The 21,650-nt window shown below is 60.8% G+C and overlaps 1 protein-coding gene across 5 annotated transcripts; it reads right to left on the bottom strand.

Moving 5' to 3' along the window:
• Nucleotides 1–667: 667 nt before the first annotated feature.
• On the bottom strand, nt 668–20,594 carry PDGFB (platelet derived growth factor subunit B). 5 transcript variants are annotated; one of them, XM_058741254.1, is made up of 7 exons: nt 18,846–20,594; nt 10,937–11,033; nt 8,512–8,601; nt 6,642–6,847; nt 5,147–5,291; nt 2,670–2,820; nt 668–2,293 (listed from the first exon to the last, which is right to left on the bottom strand). In XM_058741254.1, exons 1-6 carry the CDS (start codon nt 18,906–18,908, stop codon nt 2,696–2,698), a joined length of 726 nt encoding a protein of 241 aa, XP_058597237.1. In that variant the 5' UTR covers nt 18,909–20,594; the 3' UTR covers nt 668–2,293; nt 2,670–2,695. The 5 variants fall into 5 exon arrangements, with proteins under 5 accessions (XP_058597237.1, XP_058597236.1, XP_058597235.1 ...); XM_058741253.1 differs by having other exon boundaries at nt 8,500–8,601; nt 18,846–20,590; XM_058741252.1 differs by lacking the exon at nt 18,846–20,594 and adding an exon at nt 15,344–16,841.
• Between the last annotated feature and the right edge of the window lie 1,056 nt (nt 20,595–21,650).

Raw genomic sequence — 21,650 nt, 5'->3', positions numbered from 1 at the left:
ATAAACATGAAAAAAGAAAGTTTAAATAAAAGTAAATAAATAAATACCTTTTTTCCTCATGTTTATTTATTTTTGAAAGAGAGGGAGAGGCAGAATGTGAGCAGGGGGAGGGCAGAGAGAGAGGGAGACACAGAATCCGAAGCAGGCTCCAGGCTCCGAGCCGTCGGCACAGAGCCCGACGCGGGGCTCGAACTCGTGAGCCGAGCCACCCAGGAGCACCTCGGCTGTGTTCCTTCTGAATTAATTCCAAGTCTCTTCCAGGACCTCCTCCGGCCTTCCCCACCCTGGGTGTCCCCTCCCCACAGCCAACCCCAGCCTCCGATGCAAAGGACCCGGTTCCCTTGCGCGGATGCTCACGCTGGAGAAAACCACCTCTCATCACTGCCAGTGACAGGCACAGGGCTGGGACCTGTGGTCCGCCTGTCAGGGGCTGCTGCAGGACCCAGACCTGCAGGGTGGGCCGAATGGCTCTTACCCACCCCCCAGACGGGGGCCTCCCTCAGAGCGGCAGACCCACATGTGTATGCACCCGTGCGTGAGTGTGTGCGTGAGTGTGTGCCTGAACTTCCCAGAGCGAGAGGAACACAGAACAAGCTGTCCGTAAATCCTGCCGATGCGGGAAGGGTTAACCGTCACGCCCCGTGCCAACAGACAGAACGCCGGTGGATTCATTCGTTTGGTTTTGTTTGTGGTTATTTTTTTTTTTTACAACTTTAAATACGGAATATAAATAAATTTACATTTAAAAAATAAAAGGAAAGCCCCCAAAAATATAATCACCAACTTTACAAACTGAAGAGAGCAGATTTTGGAGGGGGGGGGGGGTAAGGGGGAAAGTGCAGTGGGGTGGAGGGGAGGGAGGTGGGAGCTCAGACCCCACCCCAGGGACCCCTGGGGATCTTTTCCCTTTTCTCCCCCACTCCCAGCCCATGAGCTGGTTTCCTGGGAGGAGCCACCACGGGTGGATCTCAGAAGAATCTACTCTGGGGGGTAGCGTGCCCGGGGAGAGCGAGGGCTACCCCCTCCCTTGGAGATTCTCTCTTGGGTTTTTCACGCCCGCCTGGAAGGGGAACTGCTTGAGCTGAGGACTCAGGAAAATAGAGGCCAGCTGGACAACGCGTGGCCTCCCCACCCAACGTGGGCTCACTCTCCTGTCCAGCCACCCCAAGCCATTGGCTGGGTCGGGACCCAGCCAGTCCACATGGAACCGTCATGTCGATTAGGAACAGGATCCCTTTCCTCAAGACATTTTAGCTCCATCTGCCAGAAAACTGTCCTAACAAATACGCCAACGGGCCATGTTCTACGGCGTGAACAACGACCCCTGCACGCGGTGCCCTTGCACAGTGCACACCCTGCACGAACCTACACGGCAGTCTCGGCCGGGCTGGGATCCGAAGCTCAGCCCCCTGCTGCCCTGACCCCTGGTCTTCGGCCTAATGGAGCAGTGAGTGGGGTTATTTACGGTCTCAGCATGGGGTCCAAGGAGTCCCTCGGTGGAGCAGAGGAAGACGCAGGGTGGAGGTAGAGAGATGAAACAGAGGAGGTGAAGGCAGGGGAGTGGAAGGAGGCAGTGAGTGCCCAGATCACCATCCATGGTGGCTCCAGAGCAAACTTCATCTCTAACCCATCTGACGGGGCACTTGGCTGCCGGGTACTCGGGCCACGCCCACCCAGAGGAGTCCACATCTTCGAAGATTTCATATATAGAAAACGAAAGGAAGCCACTATAAGCAGAGGTGACCAGGGAGAAAGAAGTGACTGGGCCTGGGCGCCGTGGGAGGATTTCTCTCCAGTCTACGGTCCAACGCGTGGTCTCAGCCACAGGAGGGCGAGGCACCCTGGCCTGCCTGGGGGTGCTCCCTTCAGAGCGGGCCAGGGGTCCTGGGACCGGGCAGGCCATCCATGCCTAGAGGGCCTCAGGGCCACGCGCAGGGTTTCAGGCCAGTCCACGGCGCTCAGGTGTGACCCGGGCCAGGAGCTGGGGAAGGGAAGCTCCTCCGGTCCCCGAACGGCGATCCCATGGGTCTCTCTTACACTTCTATGCCAGATTCTCGGGGTCAGCGGAGGAAGACAGCAATGGAGTTCAGGTCCTTCGTGTCCTTCTCGAGCTCCCGGGCAAGGCGCTGGAGGCCAATGAGGGGACCCGCTGGTGGGTGGACAGGCGCGTGGGAGTGGGGGGAAGCACCATTGGCCGTCCGAATCAGGCATCGAGACAGACGGACGAGGGGAACAATATTATCACTCCAAGGACCCCATGGGGGCGATACAGCAAATACCATATTAAATAACCCTGTAGGCCAAGCAGAGGGAGACAGGGGGTCAGAGACAGCCCGGGGGCTCCGGCCCATACTCACACGCCTCCCTTGCCAGGGACAGGGAGCTGAGGCTGACCAGCCATCCCTGGTTTCCAGCAGCGCTCAGGGCTGGGGGAGTTGAAGTTTAGACTTCCCGTTCTCTTAGGGCATGTAGGGACACAGCTGGGCTGGGGTCCCCAAAGACCCTCACCCACCTGCCCCATGAGAAAAATCAGTCGAAGTTGAGCGGAGGGGATGCAGGCTTAGAGCTCAGATTTTTGTATGGGGAAATACCTCTCTGCAGCCCAAGCCACAGGCCAGGGGAGAAGAAACCCCAGGGGCCTGGACCTCGGGTTCCCCACCTGGCCTCACCTGCCCGCACTCTCTTGCAGATGCCCCTAGGCTCCGAGGGTCTCCTTCAGTGCCTTCTTGTCATGCGTGTGCTTGAACTTCCGGTGCTTCCCCTTGGGGGGCCGGCGGACTCGCACCGTCCGAATGGTCACCCGAGTCTGGGGTGTCCTGGCTGCTCGAGAGAAAGAAAGGGCTTGTCAGCAGGTGGACAGCCTCTGGAGGGAGCCATCTTAACAGATGAGGAAACCGAGGCAGAGAGACCGGGATTCGAACGTAGGAGTCTGCCTCTGGACTCCGTGCTTTCACCCACTGGCCTACGAATCACAGCGCTTGTGAGCCTGGGTCAAGGTTAGCACTTAGGTCTCTTCCTCCTGAGCCCTTAGGTCGACATCCTGGAAGTGAAAGCTTTCTCCGCCAAGCTCAAGGCCCGTTTCTTCCTGGGGGCCTTCCCCAGCGATCCCAGCTCTTTGGGGCCGACACCGACCTCCCACCTCACAGACACAGCCCGCCCTGAAGCAGTCAGCCCATCTCTGCAAACAGGCAATGTAAGGATACAGGCAGGTGTCAGATGCCCCTTGGGGGAGGACATCTAGAAGGGCCATTAAAGGGCCCGGAGTCTGGGCTCCAAGGATGGGGTCATCGGCACAGGACGCGGGGCTGGGCAAAGCCTGAGCAAGCGTGAGGTCGTCACGCAGCTCGCGAGTGACAGAGGAGAGTCTCGAGCCCAGGGGGTCTGACACCGGCCACCACACGGGCCACACCACCACACCATAGCCAAGCCGCGGACAGCTGCCAGCAGTACAGTCGCGTGGGGCCAAGTTGCTGAAACGGACACGACAAGACTTTAGGTCATCTATAGATTAGTCAGCTGAACAGGCCTTCCAAAATCTGGTTTGGAAAGTCGCAGGAAGCAAAGGCACGTAAAAGAACCACACTCCAAACACAAAGAAGAATATGAAGTTTCCCGAATAGGAACCACGCTACGTCTTATGGAGATTCCGTGTTATGTGATTTTCCATGTTGTTCCGTGTTAATCGTAGCGATCATTTACAGCAGGTCAGTTTGAAGCTGGCAAATTATTAGTCTTCTCAGGGCGTCCGTGCCTTAACTCGGCTCTCAGAACAGGACAAAGAGGCTAAGAGACAGCCCTGCCTTCAGGGGGCTTGTCAGATGTCTGTCCTCCAACAACGGTAAGTTACTGAAAATCAACACGTGATTTTTTTGAATGCTCATCTAATCCTATTAACTAAAAAATTCTTGATCCTTACTGCAAACGTGCGAGGAAGAAAAGGCAGCAGGACAGTCTAAGGAACCCAGAACTAGACAAGACCTGGGTTCTGGGCTAGACTTTGTCACTGTGCAACCTTCATTAAGTCCCTTAACCTCTCTGTGTTCCAGCAACCCCTTTAATAAGACTGAAGGACCGACTTAGAAGGTCATCTCTCTGGACTGTTCTGGCTCTCAAAATTTTGAATTCTTTAACCAAAAGAAAATGATAAGGCAGGTAAGAGCGAGCGACTGGTGTCAGAGTGAGAGAAAAGCCCAGAACAGAACTTGAGGATACCTTGATCCAGCTCTCCCCCTGCCCGGGACTGGCTGTGTGACCTTGGGCAAGACCTCAGCCTCTCTGAGCCTCAGGCACCTCTTCTGCAAAATGTGGACCAGGTATTTGGATCAGATCATTTTTTTGGTCCTTTTCGACTCAAGTCAAACTATGCCCCTGAAATTGTGAATTCACGAAATCGAAAGAGAGGAACACAGCTCCGGTTCCAAACATCCATCAGATGCCTGAGCCCCATGTGTCACTTCACTGCTGCAGGATGGCCCAGTCTCTACCCACACATCTTCAACAACAGAAACTCCCTACCGCACAAGGCATGCGATTCCATCTTGGCCCCCTGACTGATCAACAGCTTTTGGCATATAGAGTTCAAATCCCTCTCCAGGGGCTTTTCCCCCACTGGTCCTGATCCCCACTGAGGGCCATAAGGAATTAGTTTGACTTCTCACCCCCAGGACAAGTTGTCAAGTATCTGAAGATGATGTGCATGGAATCTTCTCTTGTCCCACCATTTCATGTGCTCATTCGACAAAGTAAGGGGCTGTGGTAGCAGGACAGGGATGGGGGCTGCCCTGGACAAGGTAGTCAGGGTAGACCTCTAGGAGGAGGTGACTTCTGAGCTGAGACCCAACCGAAGAGGCTTGTGAAGAGTTGAGAGAAGTGAGTTTCGGAGGGAAAGTGGCATGTGCAAAGGCCCTGAGGCGGAAACACGTCTGGCCACGCAAAGAGATCAGGTTGGCTGGGGTGGCATAAGTGAGGGGGAATGGTTGCCAACAAGGCTGGAAGGCCAACCGGGGGCTAACATCCTCACGTAAAGCTTCGGATGAATTTAAGCAGGGGTATGCCTGGTCCAACTTCCCCCCCACAAGCAGCTGCCACGGGAGAAGCGAGCTGCCCAGCTGAGCCGTTCAGAGGCAGACCCCGGACCAGCGCTTACCTCGCTGCTCTTGGGAGCTCCCCGGGCTTCGGGTCACGGGTCGTGCAGCCACCACTGTCTCACACTTGCACGCCAGGTGGTCCTCCAGGGTCACCGTGGCCTTCTTAAAGACTGGCCTCTTCCGCACGATCTCGATTTTTCTCACCTGGAGGACAGAACCATCGAAGTGCCTCTGGGAGACTACGCGGGCAGGGGCCGAGGGAGCCCGCCTGCCTGCTCTTCCCTCCCCAGTGTCCCCCCGCAGGGATCTTTCCTCGAAAGCGGGGCGTGGAGAGAGGCAGGGCAGACACTCTGGCCCAAACAATAGCAGGACCTTGCCCTCTACCCTTCTTGTAGCTTTTCCATCAAAACAAGCCCTCCCGACCTGGCCTCCAGCTTCGGCTGCAGCCCCCTTGGAGCTCCCAGAGAGGGAGAAAGGCATTTCCGGGTTGAGCGTAGGGCCTGCGGTGTCCCCATTCCCGGAGCGCCAGCCAAGGTCAGGGGCTATGGCAGAGGCGGGAGATGGTTGTCTGGAAGGAAGTGGGGGGGAGGCTTTATCCAGGAGGGAGGCGGGCAGGGGGAGGTCAGCTGTCAGGTGTCCGTCCATAGAGCTGGAAGCAGTGGGGACAGGAGATACCGTGACAGTGGGTGGTGCGGTAGAGTGACACTTGTGATCTCGGGCACGGGGCCCAGGCCTGGGATGGATGGTGGGCAGGGGGAAAGGTCACAGCTGACCTCAGGGAGGGGAGTATGGTGACGCAGGTGGAGCCTTTGGCAAGAGTGGGGCTCGCCAGCCGGTGCCGAGCCCTGGATGTGCAGCTCGGCCCAGCCCGAGTCGGTGTGCAGGCGAGGCGGACCCGAAGGGCACAGAAACCTCTCCGCGTGAATCAGAAGACCGCCGAGGCTTCTCTGGCCCTGCCTTGCCCAGCGTGAGACCCGGAGCTCCCCCGGGCAGCCTCTACTCTAGGATTTGCCTTGAGTCAGAGTGCACACCCAATCTTTCTAGAAAGGAGGCAGGTTCAGCATTCTGACTCTGCTAGGGGCTGCCCCAGCTCTTGCAACGTCTGCTGCCCGGAGGGCCTCTGCCCCACCTCCTCGTGAAGGACACGGCAAGGAGCCTCAACAGGTCTGGAGGAAAACTGAGCAGCCCAGAACATTCTGAGTGCCCAACAAATGCTGTAGACCTGTCTCTTCCGGGGACCTCTTGGGATTTCATCCTTGCAAAAGAGGCAGCACCCTTCACTAAATGTCCCACACCTGGCCCTGCCTGGGGGTCCGCCTGTGGCTTTTGGTTACAGCAGCCTGGGTGGCCTCGAGGACTCACAGGTGGCCTCAGAGCACCTGCCCAGAGAGCGCCCTGCAGGTGGCCCTCTCTGGATGGAGCCCGGGGGCCCGCCAGGAATGCCTCTCCGCCCCTACTGAGCGAGCGACGAGCCCCCGAGGGCAGCCCCCGGGGGGCAGCCCAGGGGTGGGGGTGGGGGTAGGGTGGGAGTGGGGTGCGGGCCCCCCCGCGCACCTGGACAAGCCGCAGCTGCACCTGGGTGGGGCGGCATTGCACGTTACGGTTGTTACAGCAGCCGGAGCAGCGCTGCACCTCCACGCAGGGCGGCCACACCAGGAAGTTGGCGTTGGTGCGGTCTATGAGGCGCCGGGACACCTCGAACACCTCCGTGCGTGTCTTGCACTCGGCGATCATGGCTGGCTCGGCGACCGTCGGGGAACCTGAAGGGAGAGGGGGCCTCCGTCAGGAAGGTGGGCCTGCCCAGAGCCCCCACCCGGCGGCCAAGCCCAGCGGGGGCACTGCTGTCCCCCAGAAATGGCAGGCTAGGGGCGCCTGGGGGGCTCAGTCGGTTAGGCGTCCGACTTCGGCTCGGGTCACGAACCCACAGCTCGAGAGTTCGAGCCCCGCGTCGGGCTCTGTGCTGACGGCTCGGAGCCTGGAGCCTGCTTCGGATTCTGTGTCTCCTTCTCTCTCTGCCCCTCCCCTGCTCACACTCTGTCTCTCAAAAATAAAACATTAAGAAAATTAAAAAATAAAAAAAAAGGGGTTGGGTGATCCCCACTTCCTTCAACCCCAGGGACAGTTTTCGTGTCCTGGCTATTATCAGCCGTGGGACTTGGACAGGCTGCTGATGGGCCCTCAGCCTCAGTTTCCCCATGAGATCTACACCCCAAGAACCGCCTTAAGGATCCAGTGAGATCATTCAGAGAGTGCCGGCCTGTCGTAAATATCGGCGTCCTTCCACCAGCCCTCGGTTTCATTCGGCTATTTCACAGGTTTATGGGCTTGCCCGACTCCTGGCTCCTCCTCACTTATTATTTTGTAACCACTCTTATGTTGCCATTTGACACGGTAATCTATTCTTAAATCCTTGCTTCTTTCAACGCCTGTTCCCTCATCTACGTGTGACACGGGATGACAGAGCCTATATCGCACCTGCGGATCTAAGGGCTAACGTGAGTGGCCTAGAGCAAGCGTCCAGTCGACGCTGGGGCTCCGTCTCCGTTTTCATATAGAGACGCTGCCCAAATTCACAGAGGGAGGAGTGGAACTCAGGCCACCGACTCTTATCTGGAGGTCCCCGAGCCACTGTCTACAGTGTTGTGGGGACTTCGGGTGGGCAGAGAGGAGGAAGGGCTTAGAGCACGCACTGGCCTCCCCAGGGAAGGCTCCCACGGGACCCGGGTGGGTCCCAAGCTCTGCCTGCTGACCCAGGAGGCAGCCCTAAGCCGCGGAAGGGACACGCAGCCCACCAGGATGGCACCGGGTCCACATGAGAAGAGCAGCTGGGATCCCAGCCCTAGTTGTTGCTAGCTGTGTGACTTCGGCCCCGTCTACCCCTCTCTGGGCCGCAGTTTCCAACTCGACAAGATGGGGTTAATGATATCTGTCTCCCGGGTTGCAGGAATGAACAAATGCGTTTAAAACCACTATACTTAGGGGGCGCCTGGGTGGCGCAGTCGGTTAAGCGTCCGACTTCACCCAGGTCACGATCTCGCGGTCCGTGAGTTCGAGCCCCGCGTCAGGCTCTGGGCTGATGGCTCGGAGCCTGGAGCCTGTTTCCGATTCTGTGTCTCCCTCTCTCTCTGCCCCTCCCCCGTTCATGCTCTGTCTCTCTCTGTCCCAAAAAAAATAAATAAAAAACGTTGAAAAAAAAAAAAAAAAAACCACTATACTTAGGAAACCGTGTGTGTTGGGGGACGGGGCGTGAGGACTCAACTCCTCGATATAGTGTCTTGAAGGACAGTTGTACTCTCTTACAGTTTAAGTCAGTCCTAAGTGCCGGTCGAACGGGCGGCCCAGAGCCGGGGGCGGGGCGCCCGCCCCACGTCTCCTTCTCTGGCTCCCACTGTTGAGGAACCACCATTCTTACCCGCAGCCTCACCTAGGCTCCTTCTCCCTCGGGATAAGCTCTCCAGCTCGCCTCCAGAATGGGATCGAGTCGAATTCAGGTCCAACTCGGCTCTGTCTTCGTCTGCAAGGCAAGGCACAGTCGGAATACACCCTGATAACCGCTGGCCGGTCCGTTGGTGGGGTGGGGGCTCCCCTGGGGGCTCCGGGGTAGGCAGGAAGGTGGCTCCTTACCCGTCACTGGTACCCAACTCGAGACAACAGACTCCCTTTCCAGCTCCCTGTAAACCCGAGGGTCCTGGCTCTGGAAAGGGGCTCTCCAGGAACCCCGGGGTGGCCGTGGGGCTCAGGAGGAGGGTGAGGCCCTGACTGCATCCCTGGCGGGCCTTCAGCCCCACTCTGGGCTCTTCGGCCACATTTTTGGACAGAACCCATGTCAGTGGAGTTAAAAATAGCCCTTCCCTTTCGCTACTGTAAGCGAACCCTCCTCAGCCTCCAGGGCAGGGCAAGGACCCAGAGCTCGGAAGGCCAGTTTCCAATGCCCCTCCGCCCAGCGTTCCCATAGGAAGTGCTGAATGGAGAAATTCCCAGAATCCCCGGGGGGACCAGCTTGCCCTGGACACAGCCCCTCTGGAGCCCCGGACAATGGCCCAGCTGAGCGGGAGAGAGGGAGGAGGGAGAGGAGCGGGGGTGAGGGCTGAAGGCAGAGAGGGGTGGGGAGCCAGCCTGCTGGGATGGGGGTGCCCGTACCCCGTGCCCTTCCCAGCCTGGGTTTTGCTCCAGCTCCCAGTGTCTCGCTCACTGTGTTTGCCTCTCCCCTCTAACCTTTGGCCCCGGGTCCGCCCTACGGTCTGTTTATTCCTCAGGTGACAGTCTGAGGGGTCAGCCCTACGGTCCGTTTATTCCTCAGGGGACAGTCTACAAACTACAGCCTGGGGCGCCCTCCTCTCGGTGTCACAGCTGCTCCCTCTCTCTAGAGGCAGCCAACACCACTGTGGGAGGTGAGGGCCAGACAGGAGGACTTTGAGCTCAACACCGAATCCTGGGCAGACCCTTCTAGCTCTCTGACGGCTGAAGAGTCAGCACAGAAACCGAGGGGTGCCAGGGACAAGCTCCCGCCCCCTCCACGCAGCCCCTGGTCACTCCTGCTGTCTCCCCTTCCTCCTGGCCCCGCCAACGCCAACGCCAAGGCTCGTGTGCCCTTCCGTGTGGGCTCCCGGGGGTTCCTGTCTGGAGGAGACCCTCCTACAAATCCTACAACCGGTGCATTTCCATCCGGCCTACTGCTCCCGCGCGTCAGCGCGTCTGTCTGTCCCTCTCGCTCCCTTCCTTTCTCCCTGCCATCTCTGGAATGTCCCTGGTGGAGAGGAGATGGGGGGAAAGATGTGCTTTGTGGCAAAGTTAAGTTGATTAGGAAAAAATAGCCACATGGTTGCCTCGAAACAGGCCCGCTATTGAATACCTCCGTCTCCAATCCCGACCCCCACCCGGGGTGTGTAGGGGCTGAACGAGGGTGGGGGCCAAGGGCCTTGGAAAGAAACCGCAGAAAGGCTAAATTTGGAAGTTGCCCCATTGTGTTGGCCAGGGCTGGCCAGTCGGGCATGGGGTGGGGGATGTGGGAGACGTCGGGTGGGGGGCCGAGTGAACAATAGGTGGGCCCAGCTGGGGCCCCCTCCCGCCTGCCTCGCCAGCCCCCGGCACAGGCGGGTTTGAAAGGGCCCGGGAATGCTTTTGAGAGGGAGCCAGGGGCCCAACGGGGAGAGGAAACAAAGACAGGAAATGCTGTCCCCCGTAGATAGGAGTCTGGGCAAGGATTACAAAGTGACAAAGAGACAAAACCCTAGAGGGAAGGAGAGCTGGGGGTGCAGGGGGGGCGCTGACCGGGGCTCCAGGGAACAGGCCAGAGGTTAGAATAGAATGGAATTTGCTCTGAAGACAGCGTTTATAAATACATTCCTGACCCAGCCCGCCAGCCCGGCCACGTGTGTGCCACCAAGCACGTGCCCATTCGCTGAGGGCACTCTCGGGCGACGGCAGGGTTGCCCGCTGGTCTGGGCCAGGTGTCCCCAGGAGACCTTACAGACCGGGCCCCCGGCCAGAGGGGCAGGGAGATGGCTCCTTCGGCACCACCCTTCCTGGCCGAGGCCACACCTGGATACACATTCGGCGTGTGCCCCAGGCACCTTCTCCCTGCCCCCCTCCTCCTGGCACCCGACCCTGTGCGCCAAGCCAAGGCAGAGCCACATGCGGGTGCTCCTCCCGCCACGCCCCACGTCCCGAGTACCAACCCATCCACCTACTCAGCCCTGCCCTGGACAGGTGTGGCCACGCCCTCCCTGGGCTGCCACAGGCCTCTAGTTACCTGGAAGTCAAGGAAGACAGGACGCCCCATGCCCTGCCCCTCGCGGCTCCCCAGGATTCAGTGGGGGCCCAGAGCACCGAACAAGGATTCAATTTACCTACGGAGTCTCCGTGTAGCAGGCGCTGGAGGTCATCGAAGGAGCGGATTGAGTGGTCACTCAGCATCTTGTAGAGTTCCTCGGGAATGGGGTCCCCCTGCCAGGGAGACACCATGGGGCCAAGTGAGCCAGGAGTGAGGGCTTTCCAGCCACGGCCCTCTTGCCCGCCACACCCACACACCCACACACCCACACACCCACACACCCACACACACACGCACGCACCCTCCTATGGAAAACTCCCACAAGGCCTCTTGGCCCTGGGCAAGCGGACGGCCAGGATGGGGGCGCGGGCAGGGGGCGGATTCCAAGCCTGACAACCGGAAGCACAAAGGTCTAGGGGCCAGGACCTGCAGAAGCTTCTAAGAGCCAGGTCAGAAGCTCACCCCACACCCCCACACACGAAGCCCAGCTTGCTCTGACTTAGATCGGACTACGTACACATCTGTCTCCCGCATCACAACCCCTGGAGACTCTCTGCCTCCACACGTGACAGCCAATGACAGCCAGCATTTGTCAGACGAGATCTAATTTACTCCCATTTTACAGATGAGAAAACAGAGTCGTAGCAGCCAATCAGCAGCAGAACCTGCATTCAAACCCAAGGCTTTCTGACGGAAGGACCTGTACTCCAGCCTCCTGGGTCCGTGAGGTATTTCTAAATGCTTGCAGAGTTGGACAGTCTCAGGAGGCCACAGATAGTAATATCTCTATTTAGTCTCTTGCTCACAAGAGGAGAGGAGGGAATCCTCAGTTAGAAACGGGAAACCTGAAAGCTAACCCATGCCCCATGCCCAACCAAACCCTATTTTTAGAGCCCCTCTGGCCTGTTACCAAAAACACTTGAAATTTAATAAGTGCTTTAACAGGCCCCACTCGGAGCCGGGCTTCCTCCAGGGAAACCACAGGCCCCACAACAACACGAGAGCAGCCTGATAGGAAGGTCACGGCCACGTCCCTCATGGTCCACGAGGGGCTGAGGGAGACCTGAGGGGCTGGTGCGGCAGGACTTGAGGAGTGCATAATCTGGACACCCAGGGTCTTGGGGCAAGGGAGGTGTATGAATGAGACGCTTTGTGTACAAACTCACACCCGTGGAGAAACACACACACACACACACATGTGCACACACAGACACAGGAAGGCATGGTCTTGTAGAAGGAGCCCTGGAGGGGGCGCCGGCAGACTTGACTTACTGAGGTTCAACAACTCTGTGCCTCCGTTTCCCTGGATAAGGAAGCGGGAGCTTCTGCACTAGTCAGTTCTTGGAACGTTCCAAGGACGGGAGTCCTCACTGGCTTTGCACAGGCTAAGTCCCTGCCCGACACGGGGGAGGAGGTCATCTACCCCATGGCCAGCCCCCGGGGGCTCTCCCCACAAGCTCTGTTAGGAGCTTTGTGATGGATCAGTTTCTGGCTCCCCCAAAGCTCTGTTTCAGGGGTTCTGCCATGCCCATCCAGCTCTGGCCACCCAAGTCGGCCTTGGAGCCAGAAGACGCAGGGTGGAGTGTGGATATGACTGCTTCTAAAACGAATTCCTTGACGGGGCACCTGGTGGCTCAGTCGGTTAAGTGTCCGACTTCGGCTCAGGTCATGATCTCGCGGTTCGTGGGTTCGAGCCCCGCGTCGGGCTCTGTGCTGACAGCTCGGAGCCTGGAGCCTGCTTCCGATTCCGTGTCTCCCTCTCTCTCCGCCCCTCCCCTGCTCACGATCTGCCTCTCTGTCTCTCAAAAATGAATACATGTTAAAAAAAAGATTTTTAAAATGAATTCCTTGAAACCCCTGAGCTCAGCTTTTTCATGTGAGTGTGGCACTTATAATCCTGCCTGGCGTCTAGGGCTGTTGGGAGGTTCAAAGAGAAGAAAGGTTGGGGGTCTCGAGTAAGCTCGGCCGGGAGCTGGGGTCTTTCCTTCAGGGTCCGCGACTATGAAGCTGGGGCTGCGTATGTGAGGGGGGAGAGAGACATCTTACGTGCCTTCCCTACCTCCGTCACACTCTGCCTCTTCCGACTCCAAGAGAGAGACCCTAGGTGTCTCCAAATGTGGACGCAGCGCCCTCCCCACAGTACGGAAGGCAGGTGCCCGGTCCCCACTTAAGAGGGAGGCAGACTAGGTCCCCTGAGGGGATTATCAAATGCAGAGAGCTAGATGCTACCCTTGTACCCTACTAACTGCCCCATGACCTCAGGCTGGTCACGGCCCCTCTCTGGTCCTGGCCCTCGTCTGTGAACCAAGGGGTTGAAGACATTTGACTCCGTCCTAATTCTGCCTGGGGTGGCAGGAGAAGCAGCAGAGGAAAGCTGAGGGTGGGGGTGCCCAGCCAGGTCTGCAAGCTGTCTGTGCAGTAACGATGCAATTAACCTCCCAGGAGGGGGGCCCAAGCACCCCAAGTGCCATGCCGCATTCCTGCCAAGAACTCCTTGTCCGCCGGAGAGCACGCACGAAGGACTCTCTCCTTCTCCCTGGGGTTCTCTCCTGTATGATTCTCCCACCTCCTCCCCCAGGAAGACCGCCTGGGATATTTGCCCCCACCCCTTAAGCAAATTGCCTCCTAAAGAAAGAGTCCACTTTATTCTAAGCAGAGAGGCCATCCCTGCACCTGTTTCCAGTAATCTGGCCACTAGATGCCCAGAACTCGCTAAGGGCCCCCTGGATTTGAGAATAATAACACAGCTTTTATTAAGTGCCGACATGAGCCAGGCACCGAGCGGAAATGCTGTGCTAACCACCAATGCCAAGCGGCTGGCCCTGTTGTGATCCTCATCTTCCAGATGAGGAAGCTAAAGGCTTAGAGAAATGCAGTCAGGGGCCACAGGTCTATACGCAGCGACAGAGCCGCGCCCGGCCCTCCTCCAGCCCACCACGGAGCTTTCTGGCATCAGATGTCCCGGAGCAGCAGTTGGTTCTCAACCAGGGGCTAGAGGGTCCTCAGGAGACACTGGCCGTGGCTGAGGCACTTTTGGTGGTCACCCCTAGAGGGGCACCACTGGCCTCTGGCAGGTGGTGGCCAGGGATGTGGCTGAACATCCTACTACGCACAGGACGGCCTTCAGCAAGAAAGAATGATCTGGCCAGAGATGTCAACGACTCTGTAGTTCAGGAAAGAGCAGGGACTTCAGCTGCCCAGGAGACCTGGCCTCTTGGCATTAAGCCTTTTGACAACCTGAAACCTGAGAAAGCTTCTGTAGCTTTTAAATGGGGCTAAAATAAGACGTGACTGGTGTCACGGGGAGGCGGAGTCGCACCTAGCTGAGCAGCCAGCAAATAACGGGTACTTAATGAAATGTCGCTGTGGCCAATTCCGTCCTTCAGTGCGGCTCCTGTGAGGGCAGCAGCGAGCAGCCCACACACGCCCAGGGCCAGCAATGCGGGGCATTTTTGAGGATGACAATTGGTGGGTGGAGAGCTGCCCTGCCAGGGGCGAAGCGTATGGCTTCGCATTATGCCCTGTGCTGGGCCCACAGGAAATGGCCCCCAGGCCCCCACTGGCACCGCCTGGGGCCTCGTGAGCTGGCAGGTCCCTTCCGGGGCCGGGGGTGGGGAAATTCAGCCTGTGGTCAGCTCCAGGATGAGACGCCCCGGGGGAGACTCGCAGGGGCACCTGCTTGGGGTCAGAGGCTCCGCTCGGCGGGGGAGGGCGAGCCACCGGGAGCCCCGTTTTCCTGGGCACAGGTTCGAAAAGCCTGTTTAGGCGGGCAGGGAGGGAAAAGAGGCATGGCATACGGAAGAGGCTGCCCCAGATCCCAGGCCTGGGGTTCCTGACAGGGCAACGGCGTGGTGAGAAGCCGCTGGGGCACAGCCAAGGCAAAGAGCCTCCTCCCCGCCCCACCCCACCCCCAACACCAGCTGCAGGAGGGCACGAGCTAGCGTGAGGCCAGGTGACTTACCTGCTCCCAACCAGGCTGGCAGATCAAAGGGGCTTGGACCCCACCCTCCCCCAGGGCCGCAGCTGCACACACAGAGACGCAGGCTGTGCTCCACTCCGCTGAGGGAGAGGACACTGGCACAGCCCAAGCAACCAGGGGCGTTGTCTGGGTCTGGCGCAGAGAGAAGCCGACAAGGCCTCGGAGCGCCCGCCTGCCTGACAGTCTCGGGCCTGATTTAGATTCCATGCCAAAGCCAAGCCCTTTGAAGAAGCCTTTTCTGGGCAGACCACAGAAGCCATTTAGAACCAGACTTCCCCACCTAGCATTTCCCTTCTCTATTGCTCCTGGGACCCTCCCACCCCTCCTGAAGGTCAGCCCGGCCCCACACTGGAGCAGAAAAACTGTCAGGGCTTCCGGACGGGCCAGGGCAGCAATTACAACCCCTGGAGACCGTGGCAGCCACTGCCTCTGGGGCAGGAATCTGCGATTTCCAGAGACGTTAGTTAATTCTGCTGCTCCTGGGGAACCGTGAACGAAACCAACCTTCGCGTGTTTGGGGGCGCCCGAAGCCGAGGCCCAGCTCAAGATACACGGGATCGCTGCAGTCTGATTTCCCTTCTGTTTCTTCCTCTGGCCTATCCAATCTTGGCAGTCCAAGTCCCAAGAAGAGAAAAGAAAGACAAGCCCCTCTCTCAAGGTTGGGGGTGGGGGGTGCTCCAATGAGGATGCCTGTGGGAGGGCAGAGTAGCCGGTGCTGCCCTGGGGGCCAGGACTCAATGAGGGCATGTTTATAAAGCACTTAGCAAGTGCTAGACACATGTCTGGTCCTTCCTCCTCACCGCTCCCCCGCTCCCCCCCCCCCACTGTCCTTCCCACAAATATTTACAGATTATCCACCTTGGATCAGGCACCGTTCCAAGAATGGGAGACAGTGGTGACTGAGACAAACCCTCTAGCAGAGTTTAGACTAGTGAGGAAAACAGATAATAACTGACTCAACCAGAAAATGAAATAGCTGTCCTAGAAAGGGCATTGGGGGGAGGGGGGAGGAGTGGGGGGCAATGGGCAAGTGAGAGAAGACTGAGAAGGATCTAGGAAGCCCCCCGGCAAACACGTCTTTACCACTCTCGCCACTCCCCGAATCAACTTCCCCCCCATACAAGCACCCCATTCGAGGATCTGCACCAGAGCCTGGAAATTCTGCTTGGTCCTAAACCTGCAGACACTTCTAGGGGTGGGAGATGCCAGCAAGTCGGTCTCCGGGCACCTAAGGCCATTAGCAAACCAGGAAGGAGCTGGGTGGTAAAGGGCTGCCAGGCCCCGTCCCTCCTTCCGGGCAGAAGGGTGCTAAGGCATCACATGACAGCAGAGTGAGCCTCCCGGAAGCCAGATCAGCTGATGGGAGATGGGACCTCCTAGGCCTCCGCAGACCCTCTGCCAGGCCCTGCATCAGAGCGCCCACCCCTCCTCCCCAGCTGCCCAGGCCTCTACCTGAGGCTCAGGCCCCGGACAAGGCCAGCCCCAAGGCCACCTCCACGAGCAAGCTCTCTCGAAGCCTCCCGTCCCCGTCCCCGACTGGCCCTCAAGTGGATGGGTTTTCCCTTTAGGGCTCCTCCCCCAGAGCCTCCTGAGGCCGAAAGACCCGGGGCTCAGCAGGAACGTGCTTCGGAAACTGCAAAGCACCACACAATTGTGGGTTCCCGAGGGAGCGCGTGTCCCAGGACGCTGGGAGTCAAGTGAGGAGAAAGGCACCAGCTTCCGTGCCATAGGGTCCCCCCAAACACACTCACCCACGGAGTTGGGGAAAAGGAGGAGGAAGTGCTGAACGAAGCTGGAAATGGCGAGGGCAGGCCCCGGGAAAGCCTCATCCAGCTGTCACCCGGCTTCTCTAGAGCCCGCTGGGGATCAGCAAAGACACAACAGCCAGGGGGGAAGCCCCCTCAGCGGCTCAGGGTCCTCCAGTCTTGGAGGTTCAAAGAAAGGCTTATTTGAAGAGAGAAATGCTCCAGACATCAGAGCGCCCCCCCCCCCTTGCGTCAACACCATTTTCTGCCACCTGGGGGGTGGTTGAAAAAAAAAAACAATCCGCCGAGGGAGAATGCTTGAGGGGCGTCAAGCAGACCCGAGCAGGCAAAAAAACAGTGGGTGCTATGGAGCCAGGACCTGCTGGGAGGGTCCCTGTTTCCCCTCCCTGTTAGTGCCCAGCAAGGAAATGGGGTCACCACTGAGGTGATGAGGTTCCAGGGCCCACGGTAGGCCCACCTGTTGCACGGGGGGTGGGAACCTGCTGCTGGGCGTCTAGGGGCCTTGCGTGCCCGTGTGCGTGCGTGGGTGGGCGCGCACGTGTGTTCAGGCCGCGTGTTCGGGGGCCGTGCGTACGTGTGTGTGCGGTGCGCGCGCGTGTGCCCCGCGTGTGCACGGGCGTGGCGGCGGCGGCGGGCGCGCGACCCGGCCGCGGTAGTGCGTGCCCGTCGCTCTGCGCGCCCGCCCGCCCGCCGGAGCGCAGCATCGCCTCCGGCCAAGAGTGTGCATGCGTGGGGTGAGTGAGCGAGTCCGGGGGCCGGGCGGGGTGGGCTGCGGAGAGCAGCGGCGGGGGCGCCGCCGTTCCCAGGACGCCCTGGCACCGGGCCCAGCCCCCCAGGCCCCGCGGCGAGGCGAGGCGAGGCGAGGCGGCAGCTGGGGCCGGCCGGCGCCCCCCTCCCCAACAGCTGGCCGCGGCCCGGGGGGCTGCGGAGAGGAGGGGAGGGGGCGTCGGGAGGGGCCTGCAGGCTGCCGGGCCGAGAGCCCCGCGGCCTCCCTCCCGGGTGCGGACCGCGGGGGGTTGGCCGCGGAAGGGCGGGGCCCCAGGGCGGGCGGCCGGCGGCCCTCGAGGAGCCCCGAGAACAAAAGGAGACGGCGACGGCTCCTCTGTGGTCAAAACAACCTGCGCTGGCGGCGGCCCAAGGTCTGGCCGCGGCCTCGGAGCCCTTCACCTTAACCCCTTCGCCGCCGCCTCCTCCTTCCTGCGCCTCGCTGGACGCCCGGCGGGGTGGGGGTGGGGGGGGGCGGCCCTCCTCGCGAGCGGGCGAGGTGCGGGCTCCCGGTCGCGCGGAGGCGGGACGGGACCCAGGCACGCCGCGCTCCCGGCCGCGCTCTCCTCCCCTCCACCTAGCGCTTCCTCCCTGCCCCGCCCCCTTTCCCACCTGGATTCCGGGTGGACTTGCCAACTCACTGCTACGTGAGGCTGGGAGGGGTGAGGGGGGGGGGGTTACAGATCCGACCTAATAGCTCCCGCAGACGTTTTTACACCCCACCTGCCTTGCGGCTACGCTTTCACGGGCGCGCTCCGCACCCTGCAAGCGGGGGAGAGAGGCGCTTGCCCTCGCAGGGCGCGGGCGCAGGTTTGGCGGGGCCTGGGGCACACACCCGCCCCGAGGGCTGGATTCCTTAAAAGCCTCTACTCCTCCCCCAGTTCCCGAGTGCCCGAAACCTCTGTCTCTCGGCACCCCCCGCGCCCAAGACGCCAGCTGCTGCCGGACTCCGCTCCGGGGCGGGCAAGCCCTGCGCTAGCCCGAGGGCGCCCGTCCCGACCGGGAGCCGGAGCCAGGGTGGGGAGGCAACCGCCGGCGCAAGGTTGGCGTGGCTGCCACCGGTGCGCGAGCTCGCACCTCCCGTGCAAGCCGGGTCCTGGACGGAACCTAGGCTGGAACCGAAGTGGGCTTGGGAGAACGCGCTGGCCTCTGCACCCTCGGCACCACCCCCACTCTCTCTCCCTTCAGGTTCCTGAGGGGTGGGGGACAGGGCCACACACACGCTCCCCCGACGCTAAAAGGGCCGGAGATCTGGGATCGCCCATGGGAAAGCAAGCCACCCCCGCCCCCTCCCCTCAGAGCCTGGCACCTCCCGCACCTCGCGTCCCAGCCCTCGGAGGTCACCTAGCGCCCGGCGCTAGGCCCGTGGGCTGCAAGGGTCCAAAGTTCACTGCAGGGAGGGGAGGGGGCGGCCAGGGGGTGAGGGTGGGCGTAATGAATGAAGCGAACCAGCCCCAGCCGCCGTCGCAACTCACCTCGGCGCTGACCAGACGCAGGTAGCAGCAGAGAGACAGGAAGAGCGCCCAGCAGCGATTCATGCCGACTCCGGGCCCGGCCCCGCGGGGCCCCGGACGCGTGGACCGAGCGCGCCGCCCCCGCGGCCAGGGTGGGGGGCGGGGGCTGGGGAAGGAGGTGGGCTCGGCTCGGGTCTGCGGCGATCAGGCGCTCAGGCCGCTGCAGCCGCCGCCGCGGCTCACCCGCATGGCCCCCGGGCGCCGCCGCCCCCGGCCCCGGCTCCGTCGTTGGGGGGCTGGGGAGGGCCTGGGCGCGGGACCAGGGTCCGCGGCCGCTACCTGGGCGGATCCCGAGCCCGAGCGAGCATCCACGGCCGGGGGTCTGCGTCGCGAACCAGCCGAGGCGTCTAGCCGTGTGGGGGCGCCCAGGGGACTCCAACCTCCAAGAGGAAAAAGAACACGGCAGCCGATGGTTCGTCTTCACTCGCCGACTATAGGCGTTTTCCTCTGCCCGCTGGCTTAGCTTTTTTGCAACATTTTCTAGAAAGGCCCCCGAAGTCGGAAAGTGCAGAGCCGGGCACCTCAAGGCCAAAGTCTCCCCCAAAAAACTTTTTCCAAAGTTGGCTTTGCAGCGGCGGCCCGAGTACCCGGGCAGGGAGAGGTGCAAACTCCCGCCCGGGCCGGGTGGGGGGGGCCGGAGCGTGTGCGCCTTGGCGCGGGGCCCGGGCGGCGGGCACGGCTGCTCCGCGCTCGCGGCGTGCCCGCTGCGCGCAGTGCCGGGCGCGGCAGACAGGTGGACGCGGCGCGAGTCCGTCGGTCCGTCTGTCTGCGCGCTCGCCGCTCTGGGCGTCCTCTGCGGGCTGTGAGCTGCGGCTGCTCCGGCTTCTCTTTGCAGCGAGGCTGGAGGGTGGGCCTTTTTTTTCCCCCCTTTTTGCGCGTGTGTGTATGCGTGTGTGCGCAAAATATCGCAATCTCGGAAATGAAAGATGGGCGCTGGCGGCCAGAGGGGAGCCCTCAGGGAGGCAGCGGGGGAGGCTGCGGGCGCGCGGGGAGACAGGCGGGCTGCTCCCGGCGGCAGGAGGAGAAGTTGCCACCCTTTCAGCTGTTCCGGCCTTTATAAAGGAGAAGGGAGAGTGCTAGAGGTGGGTGGAGACTGCCTTTCCTCTTCTGGCCGAGAGTCAGCACCGGGAAGGGGGGGGGGGAGCTCCGGGAGGGCCTGAGGCGGGGGCGGGGCGCTCAGGGGTCTCTGAGAGCTCCGCAGCCCCACCGGCCGGGAGCCCGGCCCTCGCGAAGGGAGAAGTAGGGGCGACTGAGCGCCCCGCCCCTTAGCACAGTGACCGTGGCCTGATTTCTAGCCCACGTGGTTGGGGAGTCGTCTGCAGGGCCGCCGCCAGGACTCCAGACCCGCAGCCCCAAGGACGGCATTTGCATCCCGGCACAGGCATAGGGGGCGAAGGACTCCTCTGTTCGCATCCCGCCCTGGCGCTGAGTAGCTGGGTCACCTTGGGCAAGTCACTTCCTCTCGGTGCTCTTCCATCTAGTCTCCAAGCGGGGTAGGGTTATCGTGAGGACTTCACGCCAGAGAGGCCAAAAGGCACCCAGCCCCGAGCCAGCCGCACCAACCCCACAGCCGGCACCATTCAGCTGAAAGCTGGGCCCGTGTCTCCGCCTCCTAGCTGGTTGCCTGGCACACCACGGGCGCTGCCAGCATTGGCTGGATTTGAATTTGTTGAACTGCAAAGTCACACAAATCCCCACAACCCTGCCGCATCCTTGCAGGGCGGCCATCACGGCTCCTGCAGCCACCCTGATGTTTACTACCGCCCTCGGCCCCCAGGTTTGGGGCCCCGGGGAGGGGGGGGCGGGGCACCCACGCCAGCATTCACACAGTTAACGCCTTCCGCCCCCAGCTCCTCCGAGAGCTGCCTGCCGTGTCCCTGCCTTCAGCAGTCACACGGTCACAGTCACAGAGTCACACGCGCGCACGCCAAGCCCCGCACCCACCACGGGACCCGCAGGCTCCCTGCATCGCCCGGCCCCTGGCTCTAGGACACCTTTATCCGGTCCCCTTGCAATGTCCCCATCGCCTGCCCTTTGGACCCCACACATCCCTTTGGGATGCCAGCCTGCTCCTCGCACCTCAGACACGGAGACAGGCACCCCGCTGTCTCTTCATAAGCCATCTTCTTGGACCTAAGCGAGGGTGGCGCAGAGGAGGGAGGACTTCCCAGACGGGCCTCTTTACAGACAGCCACCAGCACCCACCCTCCGCCCGGTACCACCTAGGCAGCAGTGGCCGAGAGGTAGGCTGCGGGCAGGTCACCTTGGTTCAAATCCCGGTGTGGCCCCTTGCTGGCCAGGTGTCCCTGGGAAGCTTAACCTCTTGCTACCGTGGTTGCCTCCCCCATAAACTGGAAATAAATCTCTACTTGGAGGGAGAGAAGGATTTCAAGGAGGCATGGGGAAATTTTAGTGGCAATAGGAACGTTTGTCAGCTTTGCTGGTAATGATGAGTTTACGGGGATGTACGCATGTCAGAACTGATACGTGCAGAGTTTATTGTACCTCGACACGGTTGCAGAATTTTTAACTACCTCATACAGTGGTCTGGAGGCTCCGATGAGATAATCCATCTGGAAGGACTGAGCACGACGCCTGGCACATGGAGTGCATCGTTCCTTCAACGCAGATTTTTGACTGTTCCCTGGTAGCCGGGCGCTGTTCCAGGCATGGGGGGGGTGGGGGGACAGCGCAATGCTAACGCGGGGCTTCTGGCCTGGAGGAGTCCCGATCCAGAAGATCATAGAAGTCCCGATCCAGAAGATC

Source organism: Neofelis nebulosa, chromosome 8, assembly GCF_028018385.1.
Source record: "Neofelis nebulosa isolate mNeoNeb1 chromosome 8, mNeoNeb1.pri, whole genome shotgun sequence".
NCBI classification, from domain to species: Eukaryota; Metazoa; Chordata; class Mammalia; order Carnivora; family Felidae; genus Neofelis; species Neofelis nebulosa.
Note: the sequence above shows the minus strand (reverse complement) of the source record. Positions and strands in the feature narration are given on the sequence as shown.

What these genes read in the sequence shown, in the direction of transcription:
- PDGFB (XM_058741251.1), bottom strand. Translation starts at nt 15,619, where the DNA reads ATGTGTCTAGCACTTGCTAAGTGCTTTATAAACATGCCCTCATTGAGT. An exon ending in GCTACACGGAGACTCCGTAG is followed by an intron (nt 8,602 to 10,936) that starts GTAAATTGAATC and finishes CTTGCCTTGCAG; the next exon opens with ACGAAGACAGAGCCGAGTTG. An exon ending in GAGCTCCCAAGAGCAGCGAG is followed by an intron (nt 2,821 to 5,146) that starts GTAAGCGCTGGT and finishes TCTCTCGAGCAG; the next exon opens with CCAGGACACCCCAGACTCGG.